Consider the following 27,846-nt stretch of genomic DNA (forward strand, 5'->3'; position numbering starts at 1 on the left):
CCTCAGCTCCACTTCTAACCTGCATAAGACCGTGGACAAGTCCATTCCTCTCTCTGGGCCTTAGTTTCCTCAACTGGCTAGAGGACTCTCTGCTGGGTAGCCCCAGTCCCCTCCTCTTGTGAGGCAAGCTAGTGTCCTGGAAAGACTAGGGCTTTGTGAACCAGATCAACATAGGTTCAAATCCCAGCTCCACCTTTGTGTGACTGGACAAGTCCTCACCTTACCTTTCTAAGCTTCAGGTTCTTTTTCTGTAATGTGGGAATAAGATTCCCACCTCACAGACTCGTAGTGTCAATTAAATAATCCAAGGTACGGGAACGGCCCAACTCAGTGTCTGGCACACATTAAGGTGCCTGATGAGACTGGGCATTTGGGTCTCTGACACCTCCTGCTGCTTGCCCTGCATCACACTCCCCGTTTGTCAGTCTCTCCACCTTTGGACTCAGTCAGCCCAGGCAGAGAGAACCCCAGGAACCTGGGGAGGGGGCTCACAGGGCCTCAGGATTCCATCAGAATCATCCAGGGTGTCTGGAGATGCCCTTTCCCTGGAAATGGCTTGTCTCCCAGAGATTACCTTACCCTCTCTGATAGTGGGTAGCACCCTCCAGGACCACGTGGCAGCTGATTGTAGAATCAATTTGCTCGTTTGATATGCTATCTCGATCCCACTTAACCAAGTGCTCAGTCCCCCCAGATAACACAATCAGTGCAATCGACAGTGACGGGAGGTGCCCATTAACTCTGCTCCATTGCCCAGCACCCACCTGGCAGCCAGCGGGAGGAGCTGTGCCCGCTACGGTCCCTTCCTGAGACAGAGGCACTCCCTCTCCCAGTGAAGACTTCCGCAGGTGCCTACCCTGGGAGCCTCTGCTACATCTCTTCTTGGGCAACCCTGGAAGGGGACACTGGAACCCTAAGGCTCCAGTCTATGTGATGAGAAAGGCTCTTCTTCCTTGTCATATGCTATGATCACTCTCAGGGAACCTGGCAAAGACCGTGTGACATCTGGGGGCTGGGCAAAGAGAATAGCCCCGTGCTGGCATGTCAGAGGCACTCCCTGGACCCTCCACCACTGACTCAGATGAAACACACGGGACACTGCCAGACCGTCTGCTCCAGGGGGTATGGGTCTGGCTGGGCATCTAGTTTGGACACTGTGTTGTCAGTGTCTGGTACAGAATGCCAAGGCACAGATGGACTCCTTTAGTGAGCATCTCAGGAGATAGGGGTTGGGCCTCGTTCCTCAGGGCTTTGGGGCCCCAAGGCCCCTCTGACCCAGAGCAGTGGAGAGCCCTCTGACCTGCACCCCCCTCCCTCACACCAATTTCCTCCCTCCTCCCAATTGTCTGACACATCAGAACTACCATGGTCTCCTGGACAGAATGTAGGCCATCTGCCGCTTCCTCACGCCTGCCAATCCATGGGGTGGGTGTGAGCCTGTGGAATGACAGCCCCACCATCGGATGTGCAGAGGAACCAACCTTCTCCTTGCAAACTCTGTTATCTCACCCTGGCTGTGTTTCCCTTCAAATCTTCATGCAGCCATTTTGAGAGCTGTTAAAATCAGAATATCTTCCCAGCCTTCTCCAAACTGGCAAAATTCTATGTGAAGTGAATCTGGAGCCAGCATCCATTGACCTTTTTCTGGCAGTCAAGGATCTGGGGATCCTAGTGGGCCACAGGCAGAATATGCACCATCTCTTCAGCTGTGTGTTTAAATAAGTCAATACAATCAACGGCATAGCAACCTCAGACCAGTAACAGCAAATAAGTTTCTTCTTCCATAGCCTATCTAATCAATTGGTAGTGGCTGCCTGGATAACTGTGTTAAGAAGGATTCTGAAGCCCCATGTGGCCTCAGCAAGAAATAACCAAAATTGGTTAATAATGTCTACCATGGACTGGGGGGGGAAAGGGCTTGTAGCATGCAGATGACCCTACTTTAGATCCTGCCCTAGATGGCCCCTGGCTTGTGTCAAAGGAAAGATAAAGAAAATTCAGAGAGGCACAGCAAATGGGAAAGGGAAGTAATACTATCTCAGTTAATCCTATAAAAGAAACCCTATTTTACAGATGAGAAAAATAAGGTTCGGGGAGTTTGTTATTTGCCCAAGGTCACACAGTCCCATGGTGATGGATTTGAAGCTACATCTGCCTTACTCCAGAGTTTACATCTGCCTTACTCCAGAGTTTAGCTTTTGTAAAAGGACAAAAAAGAGAGAGAGAGAGACAAAAGAAATTATTTTCTGAAAAGTGAGAGAAATAGGGCATAATGGGACCCCAAAAAAAATGTCGTCATGTGTCCGTGAAGGAATCCAAATATATGAAGCATTTCCTGAGACTAATGACCAGGTTCATTGAGAACAGAAAGTGAACTTGAATGCAATGCCCTGTAATCTCAGGCAGAAAAGTCACACTGGTGGGGGATGGCACTCTTGCTAAGGGTGTCATCTCCTGTCTTCAATTACCTGGTCATTGACTTTGAGCAAGTCATTTCCTTTCTTTGACCTTGTTTCGTCATTGGTAAAATAAGGCCTTTGAGCTACGTTAGGGATGAGAAATATTTGTTCGTCATGTTGGTCTGAGGTATCAGGCATGGCTGCCTAGAGTGCTGTGTTGAGAAAGGATTCTGAGGCCGAATCTGAGAACAGCCAGGAAATAGTGCAGTGATAGATTAGTAATGTCCACCTCTGGTGTTGGAGGAGAAGGGATATCTCATGTGCCATCCTTAAAGTATGTGATATCATCTCACTTCCAGCTCTAAAATTCTATAGCTCCATGATTTTCAACCATGAGGACACTCCCCAAGGCTCTATGTCAAAAGAGAGGTGGGGGCTTCCCTGGTGGCGCAGTGGTTGAGAGTCTGCCTGCCAATGCAGGGGACACAGGTTCGTGCCCCGGTCCGGGAAGATCCCACATGCCACGGAGCGGCTGGGCCCGTGAGCCATGGCCGCTGAGCCTGCGTGCCCGGAGCCTGTGCTCTGCAGCGGGAGAGGCCACAGCAGTGAGAGGCCCGCGTACCGCAAAAAAAAAAAAAAAAAAAAAAAAAGAGAGGTGGGTCTCCTACTGCCTGGACTAGGTGTGATGCTGCTCACTGTGGGGCAGGAGGAGAACCTCTGATCATCTGTTACTATTTCAGGACTTTCCTCGGAGGCCCCTACAGTGGGGGAAGAGCAGGCCCCAGGCATGGAGGAGACGGATGGGGAGCTGACAGTGAACCCCACACCTGAGCAGCCAGAACGAGGCATCCACTTTGTCACAACGGCCCCTACCCTGAAGCTGCTTAACCACCACCCCCTGCTCGAGGAATTCCTACAAGAGGGGTTGGAGGAGGGGGAGGCAGAGCTGAGGCCAGCACAGCCCTTCCGACCTGACCCACCTACACCATACACCCCGAGTCCCCTTCCCCTTCTGGCCAAGCAGGACAGCCGCCCCGTCTTCACCAGCCCCACTCCAGCCATCGTGGCAGCACCTACTCAGCCCCAGTCCAGGGAAGGACCCTGGAGCCTGGAGTCAGAGCCCTCTGCACTTCATATCACAGCTCCCCTACCTCCAGGGCCCAGTATGGCAATGCCCACCCCAGGCCCAGCAGAGAGGCCCAATACTACACCCCCTAGCAGGGCCTGGACTCCGACCCGAGAAGGTCCTGGAGACGTAGGCAGGCCCTGGGCTCCAGAGGTCATGTCGCAGACCACAGGGCTTGGGATTGAGGGGACCGTCACCACCTCTACGGCTTCAGGAGATGACGAGGAGACCACCACCACCAGCACCATCATCACCACCACCATCACCACAGTCCAGCCACCAGGTCAGCTACTTGAGGGCTTGCAGATCTAGAGATGGGAATGGGGGAGCTGAGGGGCCCCTGAATTCCTCCCTCTCTGTCAGTGTGCTGGCCTGCCTTGCCCTTGGGAACCAGACAGACCCAGGTTCAAATCCTGATTGGAAGCAACTACAGCAGACCTTAGAAATTTTATCTCACCTCCCTGAGCCTCATCTGTAAAACGGCAATAAGACCTACCTCACTGAGCCACTGCCAAGAACTGAAATAAGATTGCACACAGTAGGTGCTCAAGAGAAAGGGGTCCCCTGCTTTTAACAGGGTAGTAGACCTCCCAAGGGGTGAGCTTCACCACACACACCCACACACACGCACACACACACAAACACACACAGGTCAGCCATAGTTGGATCCACTTTGCCAGAGCTGGGTTTAGCCTTATGTCTCCTCCTGCCTCCCAGGCCCTTGTAGCTGGAATTTCTCAGGCCCAGAGGGCTCTCTGGACTCCCCCACAGCCCCCAGCTCACCCCTTGATGTCGGCCTGGACTGTTTCTACTACATCTCCGTCTATCCTGGCTACGGTGTGGAAATCAAGGTGAGTGACCTGGATTCGGCAGGGGCAGAACTGGGGCTAGTGTGTTATCTTTCCGGAAAGGTGCTGGCCATGGGGGCGGGGGGTTGGGTAGAGATGTGCAGGGTCAGCAGTTGGACAGGGACCTAGGGCCAGGACTGGGCAATGGGCCTAAAACATGGTTGGATTCTGCCCTGCGCCTCAGGGAGTGAAGAGGTTCCTGCTCCCACGCAGCGATGCCTAGGCTGAGAGGGGCTGCTGGAGAAGCACGTGTGCCTATCCTCTTCCCCCAAGGGTTTAATCAGGAGCTCAGGAGAGCCTGAGGAGGGGCTCTAGCCTCGATGGGCACGGGATTGGGTGAGCATCTGAATCCATGCGTCTGAGTTGAAAGAACCCAGGGTGGCCTTGTTGGACCTGTGAGAGCCGTGGAGCCTCACTCACTCATATATTCACTCGCTCATGTATTCACTTACTCTGTCCCTTCAGCAAATACTCCCTGAGTAGCTCCTCTGGGCCAGGCCCTGTGCTGGCTCCTGGGATGCAGAGGTGGGAAGAAAGACATGGCCACAGCATCGAAGGTGACCAGCTGCTGGGAGAGCCAGACCTAGTGCCCAGCCCCCTGCCCCCTACCTTCCTGGGCCATCTCATCCCTCCCTTGGCATTAAGGCTCCCTCTTAATCCCCAAACCTGAGCCTGCAGGTCCTCATGGCTGTTCCATAGGCTCCACCACCTCCACAGGCCCCAAACCCAACTCTTCCTTTTTGTTCCCCCAAACATGCTTGCCACCCTACTCCTGTCCTCAGAGACTGACCCCAACCAGTCAGAAACCTAGAGCAGGGCCACCACGGTGCATTGTAGATGGCATCCCTGGAGCTGTGTGACCAGAGGCACCTTGGCCCTTCCCTCTCCCTGTTCCACCAGCTCCCTGATGCCCAAGTTCTATCACCATGACACTCCCCCAGACTCAGATCTACCTGCTGCTCCCCCTCTATCCCAACCCCCACGTGGTCCAGCCTCTGTCATCCGTCCCCTGATGCTGTAGTGAATGCCTCACCGGTCACTCCACTCACGCTTGCCCCCATTACCATCCTCCACCCACACTGCAGTCATTTTTCTCAAATGAAATTGATCCTACCTCCCACGTCTCCCCCAAGGGCCTCTAAATCAAGGCCAGTGCCTCTGGGCCCATCTCTAGCCACTTCTTCCCTTGTTCTCTACTCCTGCTTTGCACTAAACAGCTTGCAGCTAAGGGAATGGGTCAAGCGCACTTTCCCCACAAGCCCCGGTTTCACCTACTGGTCCCTTTGCATGGAAGAGTCATCCTCCTATCTCCTCCCCTAGGACTCAATCCTGACATCACTTTTTCTGGGAATTCTCTCCTGATCCCCAAAGCCTGGGGCATCCCCCATCCTCGCTCATCACGCTGTCTCCTATGGGTCTGTTTATAGCTGTCATCTCCCCAACTAGACTGTAAGCTCCTTGAGGGGTGCCTTGGTGTATACGGCCCAGACTGGGTTCTCCATGGGCTGACTGAATGAGTGGACAAATGAATGGAGGTGGGGAGGAATGAGGTGACATTTAATGTGACTCTGGAGACTGAATGGAGGTGGAGAGGAGAGGCATTCATCCCAGTTGAGGGAATCAGGGCGGTGACTGAGGAGCACAGGGAAGGGGCAGAGGAGGAGTCCAGGGAAGAGGACAGCTCTGCCTATCCCCCGTTCCCGGCCTGCTCCCCACGCATCCCGAAGCCCCTGGATCTGGGCCTAAAGCTAGCTCATCTGTCCCGGGGCAGCACCCTCAGCCCTGCCCTCTGGGGATGTCAGGTCCAGGTCTCTGAGCCAGGCCCTGCGGAGGGGGACATTCTCCCAGCACTGGTGGGCCCCTCCCCTTCTTTCTCTGTTTGCTCCTGTTCTGTCAAGCCCTGTGCCCCTCGCTCTGGTCTGACTGGGAGGGTAATTAGGAACAGCCACCCCACCTCAAGCCATTAGCACTCAGTGCCGCTTAATTACGGTAATTAATGTAAAATCATCACCTAATGAGTGGTGGCACTGGCTGTGGCTCACCAGGTGGAAGGCACCAGCTGCAGGTGTGGGGAAGGGGGTGGGAGGGGGCAGATGCCAGGCTGGCTGCCCCTCTGCAGGCCTGGGCTAGTTCTACCCCCAAGCCTACCATCCCCACTGACGCCCACTAGGCCAGGCCAGGCCCAGTCCCGAAGAATGGGCCGGGCCCATTCTCTCCACAATAAGGCAAGATGCTGCCTCTGCCTGCCCTGGCCCTGGCCCAGGCACAAGCCCCACCCTGGGTACCCACCCTCTCGTGAAAGCCCCCGGAAGCCCCGTGTCTGTTGTCTGGTTCTGCCACATTTTTTTTATCAAATGTAAAAGCCGTTACCAGGCAACCTTGAGAGGAAGACCTGCCACAGCCCTGGATTGCTGTCAGGAAACATAGCAGGCAGATGAGGGCCCCGCCCTCTACCGTACCACCACTGGGCAGAGTCCTTGGGGACCCTGTCGGCCCTGATGGCCGGAGAGCACCTGAGGCCATGGCAGGGAGGGCTGGGTGGGGAGGGACAGAATCATCAGGGCTGAAGCAGGGTTTAAGGTTCTTCCATGGCCAGTTCCAGCAACCTCTGCTCCTATCTAAGCCTCCTGGCCACACCACACAGGCCACTTGGGGACCTAAAGAATTAATGACACTGCAGACCAATACCCAATGGGTAGTTGAAAAACTGAGGCCATGAAGGAAAGGGAATTGCCCAAGGTCACTCCGTTAATCATTAACTAATGTTTTGTTTTTTTAATTAATTTATTAATTTATTTATGTTTGGCTGCATTGGGTCTTCGTAGCTGCGCGCGGGCATTCTCTAGTTGCGGCAAGCAGGGACTACTCTTTGTTGCAGTGCACAGGCTTCTCATTGTGGTGGCTTCTCTTATTGTGAAGTATAGGCTCTAGGTGCGCAGGCTTCAGTAATTGTGGCTCACGGGCTCCAGAGCGCAGGCTCAGTAGTTGTGGCGCACGGGCTTAGTTGCTCCGCGGCATGTGGGATCCTCCCAGACCAGGGCTCGAACCCGTGTCCCCTGCATTGGCAGGAGGATTCTTAACCACTGCGCCACCAGGGAAGCCCTAACTAATGTTTTTTGATGAGTGAATTTGTTCCACAAGTACAGATTGAGCAATGACTATGTGCCAGGCTCTGTACTGGGCACTGGAGACATGGATCTTCACAGTTAGTGAGGGAGACAGAAATCATAAATGATGACCCCAAAAAAGAAAAAAAATGATGACCACAGAATGCACAGTGCTGTTGGGGTTAGGAGTGGGAAGCACAGAGGACGGTAGGAATTCCAGGGTAGGGCACACTCCACCATGGGGGGGCCAGGGGGGGTCAGAGAAGGCTCCGCAGAGGTGATGATACCTGTTCTGAAGCCTGAAGGATGAGAGGCCAGAAGCCAAGCCTCAGCTGGAAAGCAGCAGGTAAGGCAGACTGGCCCTTGAAGCCTGCCCAGGCAGTTTTGAACGGGTGACCTTATTGCCTAGGAGCAGGAGGTGGGCTTAATGGCTTCTGGATTGCACTCCTGCCAGAGGTTAGACCTGAGTGCAGTGCCCTCCTGCCCAGGGCTGGCGGTTGGGCCAGGCCACACTGTGCACTGGGGGCAAGACCGATGAGACAGCTGGAATGCCCAGGAGGCTGCCCATTGCTCCTTCAGGCTTGGGGAGGGCTTGTGGCTTCTTCCCATCATGGGTAAGCCCCTGCCTGCCCTTCCGTGAATTCACAGGGATGGCTCAGGGTAGGTGGAAGGGATGGAATCCAGGCAAGGGGGACTGGAGGAACCATGGGAGGAGAGGAACTTTTTTTGTTTTTCGTTTTGGCCATACCACGCGGCGTGTGGGATCCTAGTTCCCCAACCAGGGATCGAACCTGAGTCCCCCGCATTGGAAGTGCGGAGTCTTAACCAGTGGACCACCAGGGAAGTCCGGAACATCTTAAAGACCCAAAAATCTCACTCCTGCGCAGGTCAGCCTGACACCACGCTGCACCCCTGCCATGTGGCCACGGCTCTGGCTGAAGGCTGGGCCCCTGGGCAAGACCCTCTCAATCCCCTCCTTGTGAGGAACAGCCTCAGGGGCTCCAGAATCCCTAACAGCCCATCTCTCCATGGCTTAGGCCACAGCCCCTCATAACCTGCTTCATCCCTGGCCCCCACCTCCCCTCAGGATGCTGCAGCTATCTGTGCCTTCTGAGGCCGAGGGTCTGGGCTGCCCGTAGGAAGAAGGCCAGGGCCAGCCCTCTGTGATGGGAAGAGGCTTGCCTGTTTCAGCTGGGGATTGGACACTGGGCTAGGCTCTTTCTAGAGAGATCCAGAGAAGACCCTTCAGGGTGGGTGGGCATGGGCCCCATGGCCCATGAGGGTCCCATTTCCTCTCTAGGCAGCCAGCTCCCCTGAGAGCTCCAGGCCTTTCTGGGCCTGGTTCATGTCTCTCACTGTGCTTGGCATTCCAAGAACCTTCCCGCTGCCAGCCCCATCTTGGCTTGGCTGCTCTCTGTACCATCTGGAGCCTGGACACAGCTGCCCACAGTCCCTGCCCTAGTGCCCCAGATGGCCCCATTGGAACACTGCTCTCCCATGCCAGGCCAGCTGCCAGTTTGATAACCAGAACACCCTACCCTTCTAGGCCAGGTCAGGGCCAGGCCTAATATGGACGCAGGAGTAGGGTGGTGGGTCAGGGGGGTGAGATTTCTCAGCCAGCTCCTCTTTCTTGGCTCCTAGAAGACTTATCTGAGGGGGGGTCACAAGGGAGCAAACAGGTCTAGCCCCAAGGATTCAGGCCCCTCTTCCCCTCCCTAAAGCAGACCCTACCCCGTAAGTGTTTGTAGACAAGCGTCAGTTAAAACAAGAGCATAGAAGCTGTCACACAGAGCACAGAAACTGAAAGTGGGGTTCCAGTCCTGGTTCTGCAGCCCATCTCTCAGTCACTAGGCTAAGCCCCTGGCCTTCTCTGGGCCTGTTTCCCTTTCTGTTAAAGGAGGTTGAACCAGATGATGCAAAAGGCTCCTCCCAGCCAGTCCCTCTGAGTACGGCTCCTTTTCTGGGTGGGAAGCTCCCTCATAGCTCAGAATGGCAGTGGTATCTCAGACTCTTGACCCTGTTTCCTGCTTCCTAGCAGCTCAGAATCTGGGCTAGGGAGAGGGTGGCTCCCAGGTACAGTGCCTCCCAGGCAGAGCCCTGGCAGACCTGAGGTGAGGTGGGTCCACAGCCTGGGTGGGGCCCAGGTCTCTCCAAAAACGGGAAAGAGAACTGCTCACGCTGTGCCCACTCTGTGCTGAGCCCCGTGCAGGTGGGATCTAACTTAACCCTTATAACCCCATGAGGTGGGTGTGATTATCCCATTTCACAGATGGAACTGGGGTTCAGAGGTGTCATGTGACTTGCCCAAGGACCTATCAACTAGTCGATGATGGAGCTGGGAGTTGATCCAGGACTCAAGAGCCCCTATTCTTCCCTTGGCCCAGAAGATTGTCCTGTTGCAGAAAGAGAGTTCAGTTGGGAACAGTTGGAGAACTCCATCCCCAAATCCCCAACCCCTTTTCTTAGCCCAGCCCTGCCTGCTCCTCTAGGAACCCCATCTGGAATTCTCCCAGTTTCGGGGGAGAGGCCTGGGATGCTTGCATGAAGACAAAGCACTGGACCAGGAATCAGGAGTCCTGGCCTGGAGTCTTGGCTTTGCCTTGGATTTACAGTGTGACCCAAAGAGGAGCTCTCAACTTCTCTGATTACGAGGTTCCCTTCTCTATAGACTGGAGGTAAACACAGCCTGCCCTGCCTCCCTTATTGAGGTTTTGTGAGATCTGTGAGGATAATGGGTGTGAAAGAGCTTTGAAAACTGTAAAGGATCTCATGGGAAGAATTGTGATTCTACTACTGTTGGAGTAAGGGAGCACATGTATGTGTGGGCATGTGTGCCAGGTCATGTGTTTGAGGGAGTTGTGTGCATGCGGTGGGTTTATGTCAGAGTACACACACAGGTGTCGGTGATCAGGAGAGTGCAGTGGAACAGGGGCCGTGGTCAGCTTCTGGGAGTGGGACTCAGGTACTGGGGGAGGGGCTTACACACAAGTCATCCCTGAGCTCATGGCCTGTGCAGGGTTGTACTAAGATGATTGTGTGCAAGGACTTGTGGCACCATCCTGTCTATGAGTCGCACCATTAGAGCATGTCCTAGAGACCGACTGGCAGCTTCCATGGGGACAGACAGGCCAGTCAAGGCTGATGGTCTGGGGTTGGCAGAGGGCAACCTGAATCCTCCCCACCTCCCATCCAGGAAGGGATCAACCCCCTCAAAGCAGCCATATTTCCTTCCTTGAACTGACCCCTGGTCTGTTGGAAGCTGGGCAGTGTTAGACAGCCCAGAGTCCTGTGGGAATTGTACTCAGCTCCCTCTGCTTCTGTCTTCCCCAGCCTGATCCCCAGCTCCCCTCTTGTCACTCACTGGCTAGGGGTGTGGGAAGACAGCCCTCGTGAGCAGAGCTGACATTTCAATCTGTCTCCTGAGCCCTTCAGATGCCTGCAAATTACATCAAGACTTCATCACCCCCCTTGCCTAACACCAAGCCCTGTCTGGCCCCTGTCAGGCCTGGCCCTCAAACAAGTGACAAATTACATCTGGCCACTGTGGCAGGCCTGCAAGTGGGTGCTTGAAACCCAAGGGACTAGCGCTGCATAGACAGCCATTGTGAGGATAGAGTACCTTCTGGATAAGAGCCCCAAGTAATCAGGCCCACTCCATTCCATGCTCTCATGGCAACCCCTGCCACCAGGCCAGCTTTGAGGGCCCATGCCTTCCCCAGATTGGAGGGGGACAGAGGTCTCAGCTCCCAGTTTTCTCAGCTTTACGGGCTTCTGGGGGAAAGCCCAGTGTGGCAAAAAACCACCTCCCTGCTAAACCTGGCGGACCTGGGACCCAGGAATAAAGATGTCTAGAAATCTGTCTGCAGGTGACACCCCCATGAGGTTAGGAGGAAGGGAGCTGCCTTTGCCTCCAGCAAGGCCAGGCTCTGCTACTTAACACCTGTGTGACCTTAGCCTCTCCCAGCCTCTGTTTACTTAAGGGGATTTTACCACCCACCTTACAGAATTCTGGTGAGGATGAAATATCTGTAAATAGTACAAGGCTTGACACATTGTAGGCGCTCTGTGAATGGTAATTGTTGTTATTGCTGTTGCCACTGTTGCTGGCTAAAAAGCAGGGTCAGGAGCTCGAAGATAGGGGTCAAAAGGGTGTTTGTGGGAACTAGGAAAAATGCTAACTTCACGTCTACTTCTCCGCCTTCACTTCATTAGTAATTTCCCTGCGGTGATGTCCTCCCTTTCTCCTCCTCCCAGGCCGGCCCTGCCCCCGTGAGGCGCTCTCAGCCCCACCTGCTCCACGTGCTCTCCCTGAGCCTGCAACCCCTCCACTCCCCGCTAGAGGATTCCTGCTGCAAGCATTCAGTCCCACTTAAGGCAGGATTATATGCTGCCTGGCATCTCTCGATAATTACAGATTCCACGTGTGTGTGTCTTGTTTGCCCAACTCTAGAATCACAGAATCTCCAAGTTTGAGGGGACCTCATCCAGCCTCCGCCTGCTGCAGGAATTCCCTGAGGAATGTCCCTGGCAGATGGTCCAGCAGCCTCCACCCAAATGTGCCCTGGAGGGGAGCTCCTCATGGAGAGGCTGCACATCTGCCCCAGCACCCTGCCTTGAGTTTTCTCTTCAGCCCCAAAGATTCCCTAGGCCTTTTCTCCCAGGCAGGGGAGTCTGCAGGGCACGTATGCTCTCACCGCCCACAGTCTGAGGGGCCCAGAGCCTAGCGCGGCTGTGTCCTTGGACCTGGCTGGGCTCAGCAGGCTCTGTGCTTCTCAGTTTACAGAAATCTGCAAGGAATGTACCTCTAGCGACCCGCACATTCACCCTTTCCACACATCTTTATTGCAACTGGCCAGCGAAGAGGGCATTGTGACCCGAAATGCTACCTTTAGGCTTTATAAGAGAGACAGACGGTAGAGAGGTCTGAAGTAAAGGAACTGACTGGCCTGGCTTGGGAGGCAGAGGACGGTGGCCCTGAGACCTGAAAGAATGAGTAGCTTCAGCAGGAGAGGAAAAAACGGAAGGCATTCCTTGGGCTGGATCCTGCATATGCAAATGCCCAGAGGAGGGGAGTGAGGCATGGCCTGTGGCTGCAGTGAAGATAAGAGGCTGGCATAGCTGCTGAGGCCAACTGTGAGCTGGGAAGTTTGGACCTCTTCCTGTGGACAATCTGAAGTCACCAACAGGGTTTGGGTAGGAGAGAGACATGGTCCAATCTTGAGACAGCCGGGGCCAGGGAGATGAGTTGGGGATGGGAGGGGTGAAGGCCAGGTGAGGAACAATGGGTGGGGGGGAGGGTGGTAGGTAATCAGAGCCAAGATAGAGACAAAGGGATGGAGAGGAGGAATCAACTGAAATATTTGGGAGATAAGATTAGGAAGGATTTGGTAACTCACTGGATGCCACTTAACTAGCCCAGGAGGATAATCTGTGAAGGTCCTACCTCAGAGCAACATAGTAAGGACCTTGGAAACCATGTAGATCAATGCTTCGGAATCACCTTGTTAAAATGCAAAGGATGAGGACTTCCCTGGTGGCGCAGTGGTTTAGAACCTGCCTGCCAATGCAGGGGACACGGGTTCGAGCCCTGGCCGGGAAGATCCCACATCCCTTGAAGCAACTAAGCCCGTGCGCCACAGCTACTGAGCCTGCACTCTAGAGCCCGTGTGTCACAACTACTGAAGCCCGCGCGCCTAGAGCCCGTGCTCCGCAACAAGAGAAGCCCCCGCTCGCCGCAACTAGAGAAAGCCCGCGAGCAGCACCGAAGACCCAACACGGCCAAAAATTAATTAATTAATTAATTTTAAAAAGAGAGAAAGAAAGAAAATCAGAGATATAAAAAAAAAAATGCAAAGGCTGATTTAGTAGATCTTAGGTGGGGTCTGAGCTTCTGCATTTCTAACAAGCTCCCCAGTGGTGCTGATGCTGCTGGCCCAGGGACCACATTCTGAGTAGCGATGATTCACACTAGGCATTTTATATGATGGAGAAAATGAAGCTCAAATAGTCGGCATACTTGTCCAAGATCACATGGTCAGGACTAGGTCCCAGACCTCTGGGCTCCCAATCCAGTGCTCCTTTACCAGGCCACACTAACGCTTCCCCTCTGGGCAGAGTCTGTTGCTGTCCAATCCTTGTTGAATGAAGGCATGGAGCCCAGAGGATGCTCCAGGGATTGAAGGTCTAAGGGTGTTGGGGTGGTGGCAGAGGGGCCTGTGACAGCCAGAGGAAAGGACTGGAAAAAGAGGCCCAGAGAAGAGAGAACAGAAGGGTGGCTGGCACGTGGAGGGGCGTGGCATAAGGCTAGGCTGAGCAGTCAGCAGAGGCCAAGTTGGGCAGGGCCTCGAGGGCCACAGCAAGGAGTCTGGACTAGATACTATGGTCTTTGTGGGCTCACTGGAGAGCCACGGATTATTTAAATAAGGAAGCACCATGAGCAGCAACATATCAGGGCTATTCACTGGCTGCAGTTCAGAGAATATGAGGCGGCGGGAGAAGTGGGTTAAGCCCTGCAGGCAGGGAGGCTGGCAGGAGGCTGCTGCGAGGGTCTAGGTGAGCAATAACAGCGAGGACGGGGGAGGTAGCAGCGGGGATGAAGGGCAGTGAACAGAGTTGGGGGCCAGTTGACAGGAAGGAATGACGGATTTGATGTGGGGTATAAGGGAGGAGGAGAGATGCCAGTTTCTAACTTGGGCCTGCAGATGGATGGTAAGGTCATTCCCTGAGCTGGGGAGCCAGGGGAGCTGCCAGCTGGGGGAAGGGGGTGCTCAGTTTGAGGCAGGCTGGGTGTGAGAGGACAACAGAGGATGTTCAGGGGAAGCTGATGTTTAAGAGCCCACCTTGCTGGCCAGGCCCTCGGCCATCTAGTTCAACACACCAACTGCATCCCCACCTTACCAATGAGAAAACTGAGCCTAGAGCTTGAAGGGACAGGAAGCATTTGGTGTAGCTGAAAAGCTTTGGAAACAGACGTGTTTACAAATCCCACTTGTGCTAATCTCTACGTGACCTTGGATAATTTACTTGATATCTCTGAACTTCAGGTCCCATTTCACAGGGTTACGGGGAAGGTAAAATGAGCTCTTCCTGCACTGAAGTGCCTAGCTCAGGGCGGCGGGGGGGCTCCAATGCCCAAGGGGCACTGAGGATTGGCCATGCCCCTGGCCTGCAGGAGCCTGAGGGCCACAGGGCTCAATCAGCAAAAAGAAGCCTGACTCTTCTGCTTTGCTCTGTTTATTCTATGGACAGGTCCAGAACATCAGCCTCCGAGAAGGGGAGACAATAACTGTGGAGGGCCTCGGGGGGCCTGACCCCTTGCCCCTGGCCAACCAGTCTTTCCTGCTGAGGGGCCACGTCATCCGCAGCCCCACCCACCAAGCGGCCCTGAGGTTCCAGAGCCTCCCACCACCCGCTGGGCCTGGCACCTTCCATTTCTACTACCAAGGTAGGCCTGGGTAGCTGAGGAAAATACCAGCCCAGACTGGCTGCCCTCCTGGGGATTTCTGGTGCTGTTACAGCCTGGGGGAAACATGGAGAGACTAGTAACATACAACTCAGTTGCCCAGGGAAGCTCTGTACAACTGGAGGTGAGTATTGCCCAACTGATACCTCCAGGACCTTCCCTGCTCCACCTACCACCCTGCAGAGAACTGGTCTCAAAGGGGGACTGACACAGGATCAGGCAGCCCCAGCTGTGTCCCTTGCCACTCATTCATTCATTCAGTCAGTAAACTTATCCTAGGCATCTGCTCCTTGCGAGGCCTGTGCTAGAGACTGGCAGTATTAAGATCCAGCCAAGTCCTTGCCCTCAAGGAGTTCAGAATCTCCTCAGGAGGCAGACACCTAAAAGGCAGTAACAATAGAAGGCCTCTCCCCAAATGCAAGGGGGTCAAGGTCAAAGGGGCTTGATAGTGACCATCTAAAGGTCCTTAGCTACCAACCTGGCCTTCCTGAACTGCCTCACCTGGCCATGTCCCAGTCAGCTCAGAACACCGCTGGAAATAGGAGAGTGGCATGATGTAATAGGAAAATCACAGACTCAGGATATGTGCATATCTGTGTCTGAATCTCCTTCCCACTGGCTATTGACCTTGGACAAGTCATTTGACCTCTCTAACCCTCCTTTTCCTCTGTTGTAAAATGAGTCCAAAACACCTACTCCACAAAGTCATGGTAGGGATGAAACAAAATGGTGCATGTCAAGGGCTTAGCACACATCCAGAAAGAAACCGGAACTATGTTAAAGAGCTAGTAGGATGGGAAAGGGAGGAAAAGGGGTTTGGGACTCTATCGCTCTCCCATCAGTATCCCTGTTGGCCCCTTCTTCCCCAAAGTCTTCTTGATCCCTTGCACTGCTGTGACAAGGTAACCATTTCAGACTGGGGAGTGCTAATGGGGAAATGATTGACATGAACAATTGGCTTGCATTGTCAGGGACCACTTCCGCAGCCCTGCCAGGAGCCACAATCACTCCTCTGGAGATGGGGATGCTTGGACCCCTCCCCTAAGGAGTACTCACCCCTTCCTGGCCTCTCCACCTAAACTGGGGGAGCAATCTGGTGTGGCAACAGGGAGCCTGGTGGCCATCAGGGGCTGTCCAGGGGCTTGTCAGAGGCAAGGGGCCAGCTGAGGCAAGGGTGAGCGTCTAGGCAGCCCGACCAGCCTCCCTAACGGCTCATCAATCCTCCCTAGCAGTGGGCATAATCATACCACGGTAACCTTCTCTCTTGCTGCAAATTCCTTTGCACAAACCCCCAGACCTTCTCTCTGTTGGGCCAGACAAAGGTGGCTGAAAGGCAGCGAGTTGGAGGCCTGGCGAGGGGTGCAGACCCCAAGGAGGGGCTGGGAAAGCTAGCCCAGTCCTGCCTCTTTCTCAGTTCCCAGAAGCCCTCCCTCCTCGCCCAGTTTTTGTCAATGATCAGCTCTTTCCTTAATGAGTGTAATTCCCCTAATTATAGGCTGTAATTAGCCCTGATCCCAGAGATGGGAACAGGAGCGTGTGCTCATACGCGCATCTCCCTGGGCTGGAGAAAGAGAGTGCCAGAAGAGGGGGTGAGGGGCCCTGTACCCACACCCCTGTCAGAGCTATCCAAGATAATGTTGGAGATCATAAGGTTGGGCCCTCATCTGCAGAACCAAATTCCAACTCCCCTCCCACAACCTCAGGCAGGGTGAGGAAGTAGAATGTCCTGCCAGGCATCCCCCTCCTCCCTCCTGAATATTCCTGGCACTGGACTTGGCCCCAGAAACAGATGCCAGGGAGAAAATAGCTCAACAGATTTCAGTGATGCAGGCTCCCCGGGAACAGTCGTCATGGCAACAGGAGGAAGCTCGTCTTGGGAAGTGGCACTTTACCCACCATGGAGTCTGGGGGCTTCATTGTCCGCCCCCAGCCTCCTGCTCTCACCTCATCCCAGGCCAATTTCCTAATCTGTGAAATGGGGGACCTCCCTTCCCAGAACTGTGATAAGAACTCATGGGGAAGATGGAAGTACAAGTGCTGAGCACGACCTCTGGCTCATGACCTAGACTGCCCTCAGTGTCACTCCCCCCTCCATTCTGGGTAGAGTGTCCCATCCCATCCCAGCCTGGGGTTTCTCCCCAGATCATTGTGAGTGGCCGCCCTGAACAACCACCCAAGACAGCCTTCATTATTACTCTCAGGTTTCTCTGACTCCTGAGCCCAGGTTTCTACTTCATGTGGGAAAGCAGGTGGGAAAGAGGAGATATAAAGCAGTGGGCTCTAGGGCCAGGAGTTTCGAGCACCCACTCTACCACTGACTGACTATGTGGTCAGGGCAAGTCCCTCAGTCTCTCTGAACCTTGGTTTTCCTCACCTGAAGGTGAGTTAATAACCTCTAACTTCCTCCTAAGCATGTTGTAGACATCAAGTAAGGAGAGTGTGAAGGCACTTTAGAGGCTGGAAGGTGCATGCAGATGAGAGGTGCTTTTATTAATCAAACTTACAAACAATAACAGCGAGCTGGTGTGTGCAGTATTTGTTCTGTGCCAGACACTGCACATATATCCCCTCACTTAACCTCTCATGTAACAACATTGGATGCAAACTCCAAATGGGTGGGTAAACGAGGAAACTGAGGCACAGAGAAGTTATGTAACTTGCCCAGAGTGGCACAGCAAGTAGGGGAGCCTGTATTCAAACCCAGGCAGTCTGACGTCAGAGCCCACCTCCTAAGCACTGCCCCATACTGGCTACCAATCACAAGCAATCACTCATTGGCCATTCTTTTAAGAACTCTGTGAGAGACGGATGAGGAGGAATCATCTCCCCCTTTCACAGACCTAGTAACTAAGACCAGGACAGGTGAAAATCTCAAAACTTGTGTCTGGACCCTCGTCTGCCCAGAGGCAGCCTTTTCTTATATTCATACAAAGGCACACAGAGGCTTGTAGAGTCCCTGCCTGGACCTTTCTTCCTATCCACCTAGTACCATCAGTAAGGGTGGGCCTCCTCCACCCCAAGACCCACGAGTGGTTCCTCAGTCTAGACGGTCCTCATCTCTCCCACCACCTCCCAGGGTTTGCAGACTATAGCTCAGACTCTTCACTCAGCCCCTCTCCTTGACCACCTCTCAGACCCAAGCCCTGACCCCTGTTTTTAGCTAAGGCCCCAGTTTGGCACTCGATTGGGATTGGCCTTTTTTTTTTTTTTAAAAGGATTTGCTGCCACCATTCGGTCATACTTGGTATGACAGTTCTAAAAGTTACCAAGTTTTCCAGGGCAACTTGTCCCTCCCACAACTTCCTTGAAGGCGTGTCCTGCCTTGCCACCCTCGACCCATCCCGTTTTTAAAGTCCACAGCCCTTGCCATCAAGCTTTTTAGCATTTCTCAGTGAATACTAGGAACGCTTTTACTGTCTCTGACTTAAGTGTTTCCTGCTGTAATTCATATTTGTCCCCTATAGGAAACATAATATCAGTACTTTACATCAGTATAGGCTTTTCTCTATTTCAAGTTCTTTCACATCTACAAGTCATTCAATAAACATTTCTTGGTTACAGGGATACCAAGCTGAATAAAATACTATCTCATTTATTCTCACAATATCCCTGTAAGTGGGCTGGCATTTTGAACCTCATTTAACAAATGAGGAAACTAGGACACAGAAAGGCAAAGTAACTTACCTAAAGTGTCAGAAAGCTTGGACCAGAACCCAAGGCTCCAACTTCCACCTCTGTACTTGCTCCAGTAACTAGCCCAGGCTGCCAGAAATATCACTGGCACCTTCTGGGGAGGGGATCAGAGTCTCTTCTGGAATTCCTGATGCTTCCTCTGACACCTCAAGGCAGGCTGGGGCAGGCCCCTTTTGCCCTGGCTATGACTCAGCACACTCAACACACACACACACACACACACACACACATCACCCATTCTCTCTCTGCAGCCTATCTCCTGAGCTGCCACTTTCCCCGACGTCCAGCTTATGGAGCCGTGACTGTCACCAGCCTCCACCCAGGAGGTAGTGCCCACTTCCACTGTGCCACTGGCTACCAGCTGAAGGGTGCCAGGCTCCTTACCTGTCTCAACGCCACCCAGCCCTTATGGGATTCTCAGGAGCCTGTCTGCATTGGTGAGTAGCCCCAGGGGACTCAGAGCTGAACAGGGGAGTGAGGTGTGGGGCTCATTCCTGCTCTCTGTTGCTGTCTGGCACCTTCATTTGTTCTCCATAAGGAAGCCAGAAAATGGCCACACACATCAGTGGCATTCACCCAACCTGCACTTATTGAGCACTTACTGTATGGAGGCACCACAGGTATACAGAGCAGAATTAAACAGAGACTGTGCCTTCAGGGAGCGCACAGTTCCAGGAAATGGGAGTGAAAGAAAGTACATGGGTCACCAGCTTCCAGAGCAGGAAGTTAAAAGTACCAATGAAGAGGGAATTCCCTGGCGGTCCAGTGGTTAGGACTCAGTGCTTTCACTGCTGTGGGCCCACGTTTGATCCCTGGTCGGGGAACTAAGATCCAGCAAGCTGCACAGTCAAAAAACAAAAAACAAAAGTACCAGTGAAGAGACAGAGTGACCTGGGATAGGGGGAAGCAATCATTCTTAGCTGGGTACTTAGGAGGCTTCCTAGGGGAAGTAAGCATTGAAGGTTTGACATTTCTTTTTTTTTTTTTAATGAGTGTTGTGTTGTATTAACTATTCATACAGCTGTTATTTAGATGATCATATGATTTTTCCTTTGATCTGTTGATGTGGTAAATTATAGTAACTGATTTTTAAATTTTATTTATTTTTTATTTTTTTATTTTTGGCTGTGCTGGGTTTTCGTGGATGCACGTGGGCTTTCTCTAGTTGCGGCGAGTGGGGGCTACTCTTTGTTGTGGTGCGCGGGCTTCTCACTGCTGTGGCTTCTTGTTGCAGAGCACGGGCTATAGGCATGCAGGCTTCAGTAGTTGTGGCACATGGGTTCCGTAGTTGTGGCACACGGGCTCCGTAGTTGTGGCACACAGGCTTAGTTGCTCCGTGGCATGTGGGATCTTCCCAGACCAGGGCTCGAACCCGTGACTCCTGCATTGGCAGGCAGATTCTTAACCACTGCGCCACCAGGGAAGTCCCTGGACATTTCAGTGGAGGGAACAATGTGGGCAGTGACACAGAGGTGAGAAGGTGAGGGAGCATTTAGGGACACAGAAAACAGCCAGGTTTGGCTGAGGCCTGAGACATGTGGAGGGGGCAGTGGGAGGGCCTTGAATGTCAGGCCAAGACACTGGGTGGGGAGCTGTTGAAATTTTGTGAGATGGGGAGGGAGGGGCTCAGAACTATTCCTCAGGAGAGACAGCCGGGTGGTGTCTGGAGGCTGGGCAGCCAGCCAGGCAAGACGGTTTGAACTTAGACAATGACTTCGGGAATGAAGAGGAGGGAAGTGTTTCCAGAGTCACTGATGAGGGAATGGGGGGAAGGAGGGGACTCCCAGGTTCTGGCCCTGGGTGATCAGGGAGTCTGAGATTGCTGCCAGTGGAGTGGGGCTTGTTGGCAGAAGGGAGATGGAATGTTTAGTTTGCAGCGTGAAAGGCAGCTTGGGTTTTTGATACTTATTTCATTCTATAAACTCTTTCTAGGTGCCAGGTATAAGCAGAGGTGAATAAGCCAGACACGGGCTCAGCCCTCAAGGAGCTCTCTGTCTGGTGGGAAAACTGGAAGGCAGCTCAGGAAGTTCAGTGCAGACGGAGCTGTGATGGGGGGAACTCAGGGCACAGTGGGGATCCAAGGGAGGGAGAGCGTCTCCAAAATGAGGAAGGAGACAAGGAAAGCTTCCCAAGGAGAAGGCAGGGAAGGATGACAGGCATGTTAGGGCTCAGGGAAGTGGAGTGGATTCCTGGAACAGCACCTGCAAAGATGCGGAGGCATGAAGCAGCACTGTCGTGAGGACACGGTGAGGTGCACCTGAAGAACAGGGTGCACGGGGAAGGGCTGACGCCGAGTCAAGAGAGAGTGGTTTATAAAGGGCTTGAACACCCTCTTGAGCCTGGGCTTTATCCTGAGGGTAATAGGGAGCCACTGAGGAATTTAAGTGGAGGATGGGGCATGATCAGATTTGAAGGGCAGTTCCGTTCTGAGACCAGGCAGAAAGGTGAGTCTGCCCCCTCTGCAAAGAAGCGGAGAAGAAACTCACCACAACTCCTTCCCCGGGAGCTTTATTAGGTTAAAATATTCTTCAGTCTTGAACACTTGGAGACAAAGGCACTGGGTCTTGGCCATGGCAGCCTGGTCTCTGAGAGCTGGTCCAGAGCTGCGTGTCCAGGAGAGGAAAGCACTGCCTGAAACCAGCCACACTCCTGTTGCCTGAGACTCCTTCTCTGGCCCCATCTAACTGCCAGGAGCCCGTGGCCAAGTAACTCAGCAGCCCTCAATGATGGGGATGGGAGAGCTGCTAAGCCTCTGCTTAGGAAGAGAGGACGGTCCCAGGCCAGAGGGACCAGTGCTGGAAAGGCCCTAAGGGGTCAGCCCAGAAATGACAGTGGTAGTGATGCTGTTTCAGACAGCGTTCAAGACCATCGCCTGGCTAGCAATGCCTGCTAAGGGCACAAGATTTGGAGGTGGATGGCATGCATACCAGGTGTTTGTCATCCCTGATCTAGTCCCACTCTCTTTTTTAATATCCATTCACTCATTTTATTCAACAAACATTGAATACCAACTCTGTGCCTGGCCTGAAAAGACTTGGTTCCTGCTCAAGGGGGCCTCGGTAAGGGACATATCCAATAATAACTGGTTTAAGAAAGTGACCTGAGGTAGAGACAGCAGATATACCCAAGAAGGTTGGATATACCCTGCAGCAGATATACCCTGGTAAGGGGTATTAATAAAGTTCACCTGGGCAGGGGAAATCAGGGACGGCCTCCCAGAGGAGTCAGCAGAGAGGGTAAGTGACTTACCCAGGGCCACACGGCTAGGCAGTGGAAGATCTACCTTAGCCAAGGGAGTTGCACATGAAGAATAACAGAGGTGTGAAAGGTTAGGAGGTCGGCTGCCTGGAGCAGGGTCACAGGGGCAAAGGATTGACCTTCAGGGCCATGAAAGCAAGCTCCCTGCTGGCCCGTGCAGAAGGTACAGAGCTGGGATGGGCAGAGAGGCTTGTTAGGCTGTCTAGGATCCCACTGGCCAGCCCAGCCCACCGTCCCACCCCTGTCTCACAGCTTCCTGCGGTGGAGTGATCCGCAATGCCACCACGGGCCGTATCGTCTCTCCCGGCTTCCCGGGCAACTACAGCATCAACCTCACCTGCCACTGGCTGCTTGAGGCTCCAGAGGGCCAGCGTCTGCACCTGCACTTTGAGAAGGTTTCCCTGGCAGAGGATGATGACAGGTGAGGGGGTATCCTGGTGGGATAGCAGTGCCTGGCCTGGTAATACGCTGCTGGAGGGATGGTACCCAAGCCTGGGGCCTCACCCCACTCAACTCAGCGACCAGCCACGCAGCTGCCGCTCTCCTGGCCCAGGCTCATCATCCGCAATGGGGACAATGTGGAGGCCCCGCCGGTGTATGATTCCTACGAGGTGGAGTACCTGCCCATCGAGGGCCTGCTCAGCTCCGGCCGACACTTCTTTGTGGAGCTCAGCACTGACAGCAGTGGTGCGGCTGCAGGCATGGCCCTGCGCTATGAGGGTGAGTCTGCTGGGACCTAACTGGGGGTGGGGGTCTTGAGCCTGGGGTCTCTTCTCACACCCTCCCCCTCTGCCTCCATTCCATTATCACGCCTTCCAACTCAGCCCTTGCTCACCAGCCACCCAGGTCCCCTCCCCCTACCCCTCTCCTGAAGTCCAGGATTCTACTCCATCTTTTCAGGAGACCCCTGCCTGGACCCAGGACCTCTGGTCCAAGAGAATGAATTCTCTAGAGTTTGAAGAACAAAAATGGCCCCAACCCTCAGGGAAGGAGAATTGCTACAAGAGACATCCTAGCACCACTCGTGCATGCATGTGTTCATTATTCAAAAAACATTTATTGAGCACCCTCTGTGTACCACGCACAAACTAGGCACTGGGAATACAATGGTCATCAAGATGGCCTCCTGAACACAGTCGGGATGGATGCTCTGGGCTGTCCCTGCCCTCTGCTCCAAACCTCAGACATACATCTGCAGTCAGGAAGAGAAAGGCCTTGGGGAGGGAAGTAGGCGGACAACTGCCCCCTGTATGTGCTCCAGCCGAGGCTGAGCTGGGCTGGGCCCTGTGGTTTGCAGCCTTCCAGCAAGGCCATTGCTACGAGCCCTTTGTCAAATACGGCAACTTCAGCAGCAGCGCACCCTCCTACCCCGTGGGTACCACCGTGGAGTTCAGCTGCGACCCTGGCTACACCCTGGAGCAGGGCTCCATCATCATTGAGTGCGTTGACCCTCACGACCCCCAGTGGAATGAGACAGAGCCTGCTTGCCGAGGTCAGTAGACACCAGTAGATGGGCCTGCCGGGGCAGGGAGCAGGGTGGGCACCAGGGAGCCAGCCACAGGGCCTGGGACCACAGGGGCCCTCTGACATGTGTGATTCAAGCTTCCCCCTGAGGAGGAGGTGGGGGGCTCCAAGCGGTGGGTAGGCACTCCTGTGGGCCGGTGGCAGCTCCAGGACATGGCACTGGGGGGAACGCGGAGGGGATGCGTCTCCTCTGCCTTCCAGCTGTGTGCAGTGGGGAGATCACAGACTCGGCCGGCGCGGTGCTCTCCCCCAACTGGCCAGAGCCCTACGGCCGTGGGCAGGACTGCATCTGGGGCGTGCATGTGGAGGAAGACAAGCGCATCATGCTGGACGTCCGAGTGTGAGTGCCCGCTGGGCTCGGCCAAGCTACCTCCTGAGCTCTGGGGACATCTCTCACCCAGCCCGTCCTGGGGTCCCCGGGCCCACCCTCCTTGACAGTCCTCCTCCACAGGCTGCGCATAGGCCCTGGTGACGTGCTTACCTTCTACGATGGGGATGACCTGACAGCCCGGGTCCTGGGCCAGTACTCTGGGCCCCGTGGCCACTTCAAGCTCTTTACCTCCATGGCTGACGTCACCATACAGTTCCAGTCGGACCCCGGGGCCTCAGTGCTGGGCTACCAGCAGGGCTTTGTAATCCACTTCTTTGGTGAGCTTGCCCCTGCCCCACCCTGCTGCCTGGGGGAAAAGGGATGCCAGGATGCAGACCCCGAACCGTGGCAAGTCAGAGAGTCCAGGGCAATGAGGAGCCTGAGTGCTCTTATCTGACGAGGGAAAGCTGGGAAACTCCAGGTATCACCTTCAGGAAGCTAGTCTTGTTCTCCCTCTTCCCTGAGGGCCCAGTGAGAGGAAGCAGGCCTCCGCTGCAGCAGGAGGGATTTGGGTAGACAGCAGGAAGAACCTCATAACAGAAATAGGGAACTGGGGAAAGGTGTTCGTTTCTACCTTTCTAACAATCTTTGACAGAAATGACAATTTTCCCCACCCTAGCCAATCCCTGAGGAATTGGCCAACATGCTTCTGGAAGTAAGGCCAAAGCTTAGGTGACAACCCTGGAATCTAGGAGACAGAATGATGCCAGGGACAGGCAAGGAGGGGCCCTTGAGCAGGAAGGCATGAATCGCTGAGCCTGCCTAGGCCAGGCTAGGCCCAGGACAAACTGGCAGGAGCCGGAGTGCCCTCAGGGTCAGGGAGGCTAGCACAGTCCCTTTGGTGCTGCTGACGGCCTGCGTCTTGCTGCCCCCAGAGGTGCCCCGTAATGACACGTGTCCAGAGCTGCCTGAGATCCCCAATGGCTGGAAGAGCCCGTCGCAGCCTGAGCTGGTGCACGGCACTGTCGTCACTTACCAGTGCTATCCTGGCTACCAGGTGGTGGGATCCAGTGTCCTCATGTGCCAGTGGGACCTAACCTGGAGTGAGGACCTGCCCTCCTGCCAGAGGGGTGAGTGTACCTGTTCCCCATATTCTCCCCAGTGCAACCTACAAGCCTCTCTCCTGGATTCTGACCCAGACTCCAGCCATTATTAACTGGTATTCATAGCCTCAATTTCCTCATCTGTGAAATGGGATAATACTTTCTCATAGGGTCATCCGCCAAGTACTCCGAGTATTTCGTTCCTGGTATATGGCCAATCAGTATTTGTTGACTCTGATGGATGGGAAGGGGCAAATGAGGAGATACACCAGCAAAATGGTAGGGGCAAATAAATAGGCGTGGAGCCATATGCCATAAAGATGTTGGCTGACTTGGAACAAAGCCAGCGTGGACTGGCTTTTGCTGAGTTCTACTTGGGCTACTTCCCCCCATCGCCCCCCACCCATAGTGACTTCCTGCCATGACCCTGGGGATGTGGAGCACAGCCGACGCCTCATATCTAGCCCCAAGTTTCCCGTGGGGGCCACTGTGCAGTACATCTGTGACCAGGGTTTTGTGCTGACGGGGAGTGCCATCCTCACCTGCCATGACCGCCAAGCCAGCAGCCCCAAGTGGAGCGACCGGCCCCCCAAATGTCTCCGTAAGTCTCAAATGAGGAGGAGGGGAAGATGCTGCCTCTGGAGGCTAGGGGCCTGGCACCCTCACTGGGCTCTGCCTGCTTTGCAGTGGAACATCTCAAGCCGTGCCATGGCCTCAGCGCCCCCGAGAATGGTGCCCGCAGTCCTGAGAAGCAGCTGCACCCAGCGGGGGCTACTATCCACTTCTCATGTGCCCCTGGCTACGTGCTGAAGGGCCAGGCCAGCATTAAGTGTGTGCCCGGACACCCCTCACATTGGAGTGACCCCCCACCCATCTGTAGGGCTGGTGAGTGCCCTGCCACCCCCGGAACCTCTGCCTGGCCCATAGGGCTGCTCTGGCAAAGATGTCAAGTGCTGAGAACCAGAACCCTCTGCCCATGCCCCCTTCCTGTTATTCTTGGTCTCCCCAGTCTCTGCCAGATCCTTCTGACCTGGTGACACCAAGACAGATTCTGGGATGGGCTCTCCTTGGACAAATCCTTCCCATGATCAGCCCACTCCCTACCTTAGTGGTTTGGTTCTTTGGGCTCATCCACTGCCCTTGGCCCTCCCCTCTTGTTCCAGCCTCTCTGGATGGCTTCTACAGCGGCCGCAGCCTGGATGGTGAGCCCCCAACCTTGAGGGCCAGGGAAATAATCTCCCTGCCCCTAGTTCTCACAGCTCCCAGGCCATGGGTTCTCTGAGGAGGGAGGGCAGAGAAAGAGAGAGGTCTGGGACTAGCGGGGCAAAAAGCTCCTTCCCTGCCCCCAGCCAGCTAGAGGGAGCTGGTGGCTGGATGCCCCTGGGCAGAGGTGAGGGGACGTGGGACCCAGGCCTCTGCCCCAATCCCATCCTCTGTGCTTTCAGTTGCCAAGGCGCCTGCTGCCTCCAGCACCCTGGATGCTGCTCACATCGCAGCTGCCATCTTCTTGCCGCTGGTGGCAATGGCGCTCTTGGTGGGAGGTGTGTACCTCTACTTCTCCAGGTGAGTCTGGCTTCCCTTCCTGCCCTGCACCCCTGACTCACTCCTGCCCAGCACTCCTGACTCACAGGCTTCTCTGCCACACAGGCTCCAGGGGAAAAGCCCCCTGCAGCTGCCCCGAACACGACCCCGCCCTTATGACCGCATCACCGTGGAGTCAGCATTTGACAATCCGACTTACGAGACTGGAGTAAGTACCCATACCAGGCTTGACACCCTAATCAGGACCCAATCCTATGCTCCCTTGGGCAGACACCCCTAAGGGTCCTGCCAAGCCCTCTCTCTCTTTCCCATTCCCTTTCCCTTTCCCTTGGGAAGGTGGATTACGGACTGACGAACCTTTTACAAGTTTCCAACTCCCAGCAGTCTCTTTCCTTTGCAGGAGACGAGAGAATATGAAGTCTCCATCTAGGTGGGGCAGCCTGGGGAAGCCGGCTCAGCCCTGCCTCACAGCCCAGCAGCAGAGCTCCCAGCTTCCTGCTGTCCCTCCACCTCCTGTACATACCACCTGGGAAGAGATGCCACCAATCCCTCAAAACGTTGTGCTCTCCCCGCCTGCAATGCCCGCCAGGGCCTATTTTCTTGGTACCACTGCCCACTTAGGGCCCTTCCTTGGGTCCAAGTCAGGGGCATCTGCCTCTAGGCAGAACACAGCTGGGGCACAGGCATCAAGAACCAGCATTCTCCTGACTCTCTTTCGTGCCCTGGACCTCCAGCCTGGAATTCACAGGCAGAGCGGGAGCGCCTCTCTCCACGTGACCGCCATCCAGCCCTGGCATGTAGCGCCCTGCAGCAGGGTTAACTTGACGGTGGCGGAAACTGTGCCAGGGCGCTCCTCACAGGGCCATCACCAGTGGCCAAAACTGCTCTCAACAGTGACCTCTGGGTAGTCCTGACATGCTGACATCAGCCCCCTGGGGGGGGGGGGTCTCTAGTCTTTCTCTAAGGCCCTGGGAATGGTCAGTTCTGCCTTCTATCCCTTTCTAGGGGAGGCAATAATTCTAAGGGATCCTAAAGGGTTTAGGGACTCTACCCCAGGCTCAGGTTGGGCTTCCCTAGGCCACACCACTCATGCTCCACACCAAAGCAGGACATCCCACTGCTCCCCTGGCAGCCCTGCACCCTGAAGAGAGGGAGACCTTCCCCTGATGTCAGTCTGGCTGTTAAAAACATCCTCTTTCCCACTAGCCCCTCCCCCAACCCCAGCCCCCTGTCAGGCTTCCCTCCTGGCCACTGCGTTTTGGGATAAGGGGAGTGGGCAGGCATATTCTGGAGAGGAGCAGAGGTCAAAGGGTCCAGGAATTTGGCATGGAACAGGGGGTCAGAGCGTCCCAGGGAGAGGCCCAGAAGCTGGCTGCAGGCCACTTTGTACATGTAATGTATTATACGGCGTCTGGGCTCCAGCCAGAGAACAATCTTCTATTTCTGTTGTTTCCTTATTAAAATGGTGTTTTTG

General features: G+C 54.6%; 1 protein-coding gene across 1 annotated transcript in view; it reads left to right on the top strand.

The window, feature by feature from the left end:
- Positions 1-27,846, top strand: part of SEZ6 (seizure related 6 homolog) — a 98,194-nt gene extending 70,348 nt beyond the window's left edge. The window contains exons 3-18 of the mRNA XM_032615643.1: positions 3,140-3,808; positions 4,243-4,376; positions 14,729-14,924; positions 18,887-19,072; positions 22,146-22,314; positions 22,447-22,613; positions 23,191-23,385; positions 23,619-23,757; positions 23,869-24,065; positions 24,663-24,857; positions 25,240-25,431; positions 25,518-25,715; positions 25,994-26,032; positions 26,276-26,393; positions 26,478-26,580; positions 26,757-27,846. Coding sequence (XP_032471534.1) covers positions 3,187-3,808; positions 4,243-4,376; positions 14,729-14,924; positions 18,887-19,072; positions 22,146-22,314; positions 22,447-22,613; positions 23,191-23,385; positions 23,619-23,757; positions 23,869-24,065; positions 24,663-24,857; positions 25,240-25,431; positions 25,518-25,715; positions 25,994-26,032; positions 26,276-26,393; positions 26,478-26,580; positions 26,757-26,789 — 2,883 coding nt within the window. The 5' untranslated portion in view covers positions 3,140-3,186 and the 3' untranslated portion in view covers positions 26,790-27,846. The remainder of the gene's footprint in view (positions 1-3,139; positions 3,809-4,242; positions 4,377-14,728; positions 14,925-18,886; positions 19,073-22,145; positions 22,315-22,446; positions 22,614-23,190; positions 23,386-23,618; positions 23,758-23,868; positions 24,066-24,662; positions 24,858-25,239; positions 25,432-25,517; positions 25,716-25,993; positions 26,033-26,275; positions 26,394-26,477; positions 26,581-26,756) is intronic.

This window comes from Phocoena sinus, chromosome 20 (genome assembly GCF_008692025.1).
Source record: "Phocoena sinus isolate mPhoSin1 chromosome 20, mPhoSin1.pri, whole genome shotgun sequence".
In the NCBI taxonomy this organism is placed as follows: domain Eukaryota; kingdom Metazoa; phylum Chordata; class Mammalia; order Artiodactyla; family Phocoenidae; genus Phocoena; species Phocoena sinus.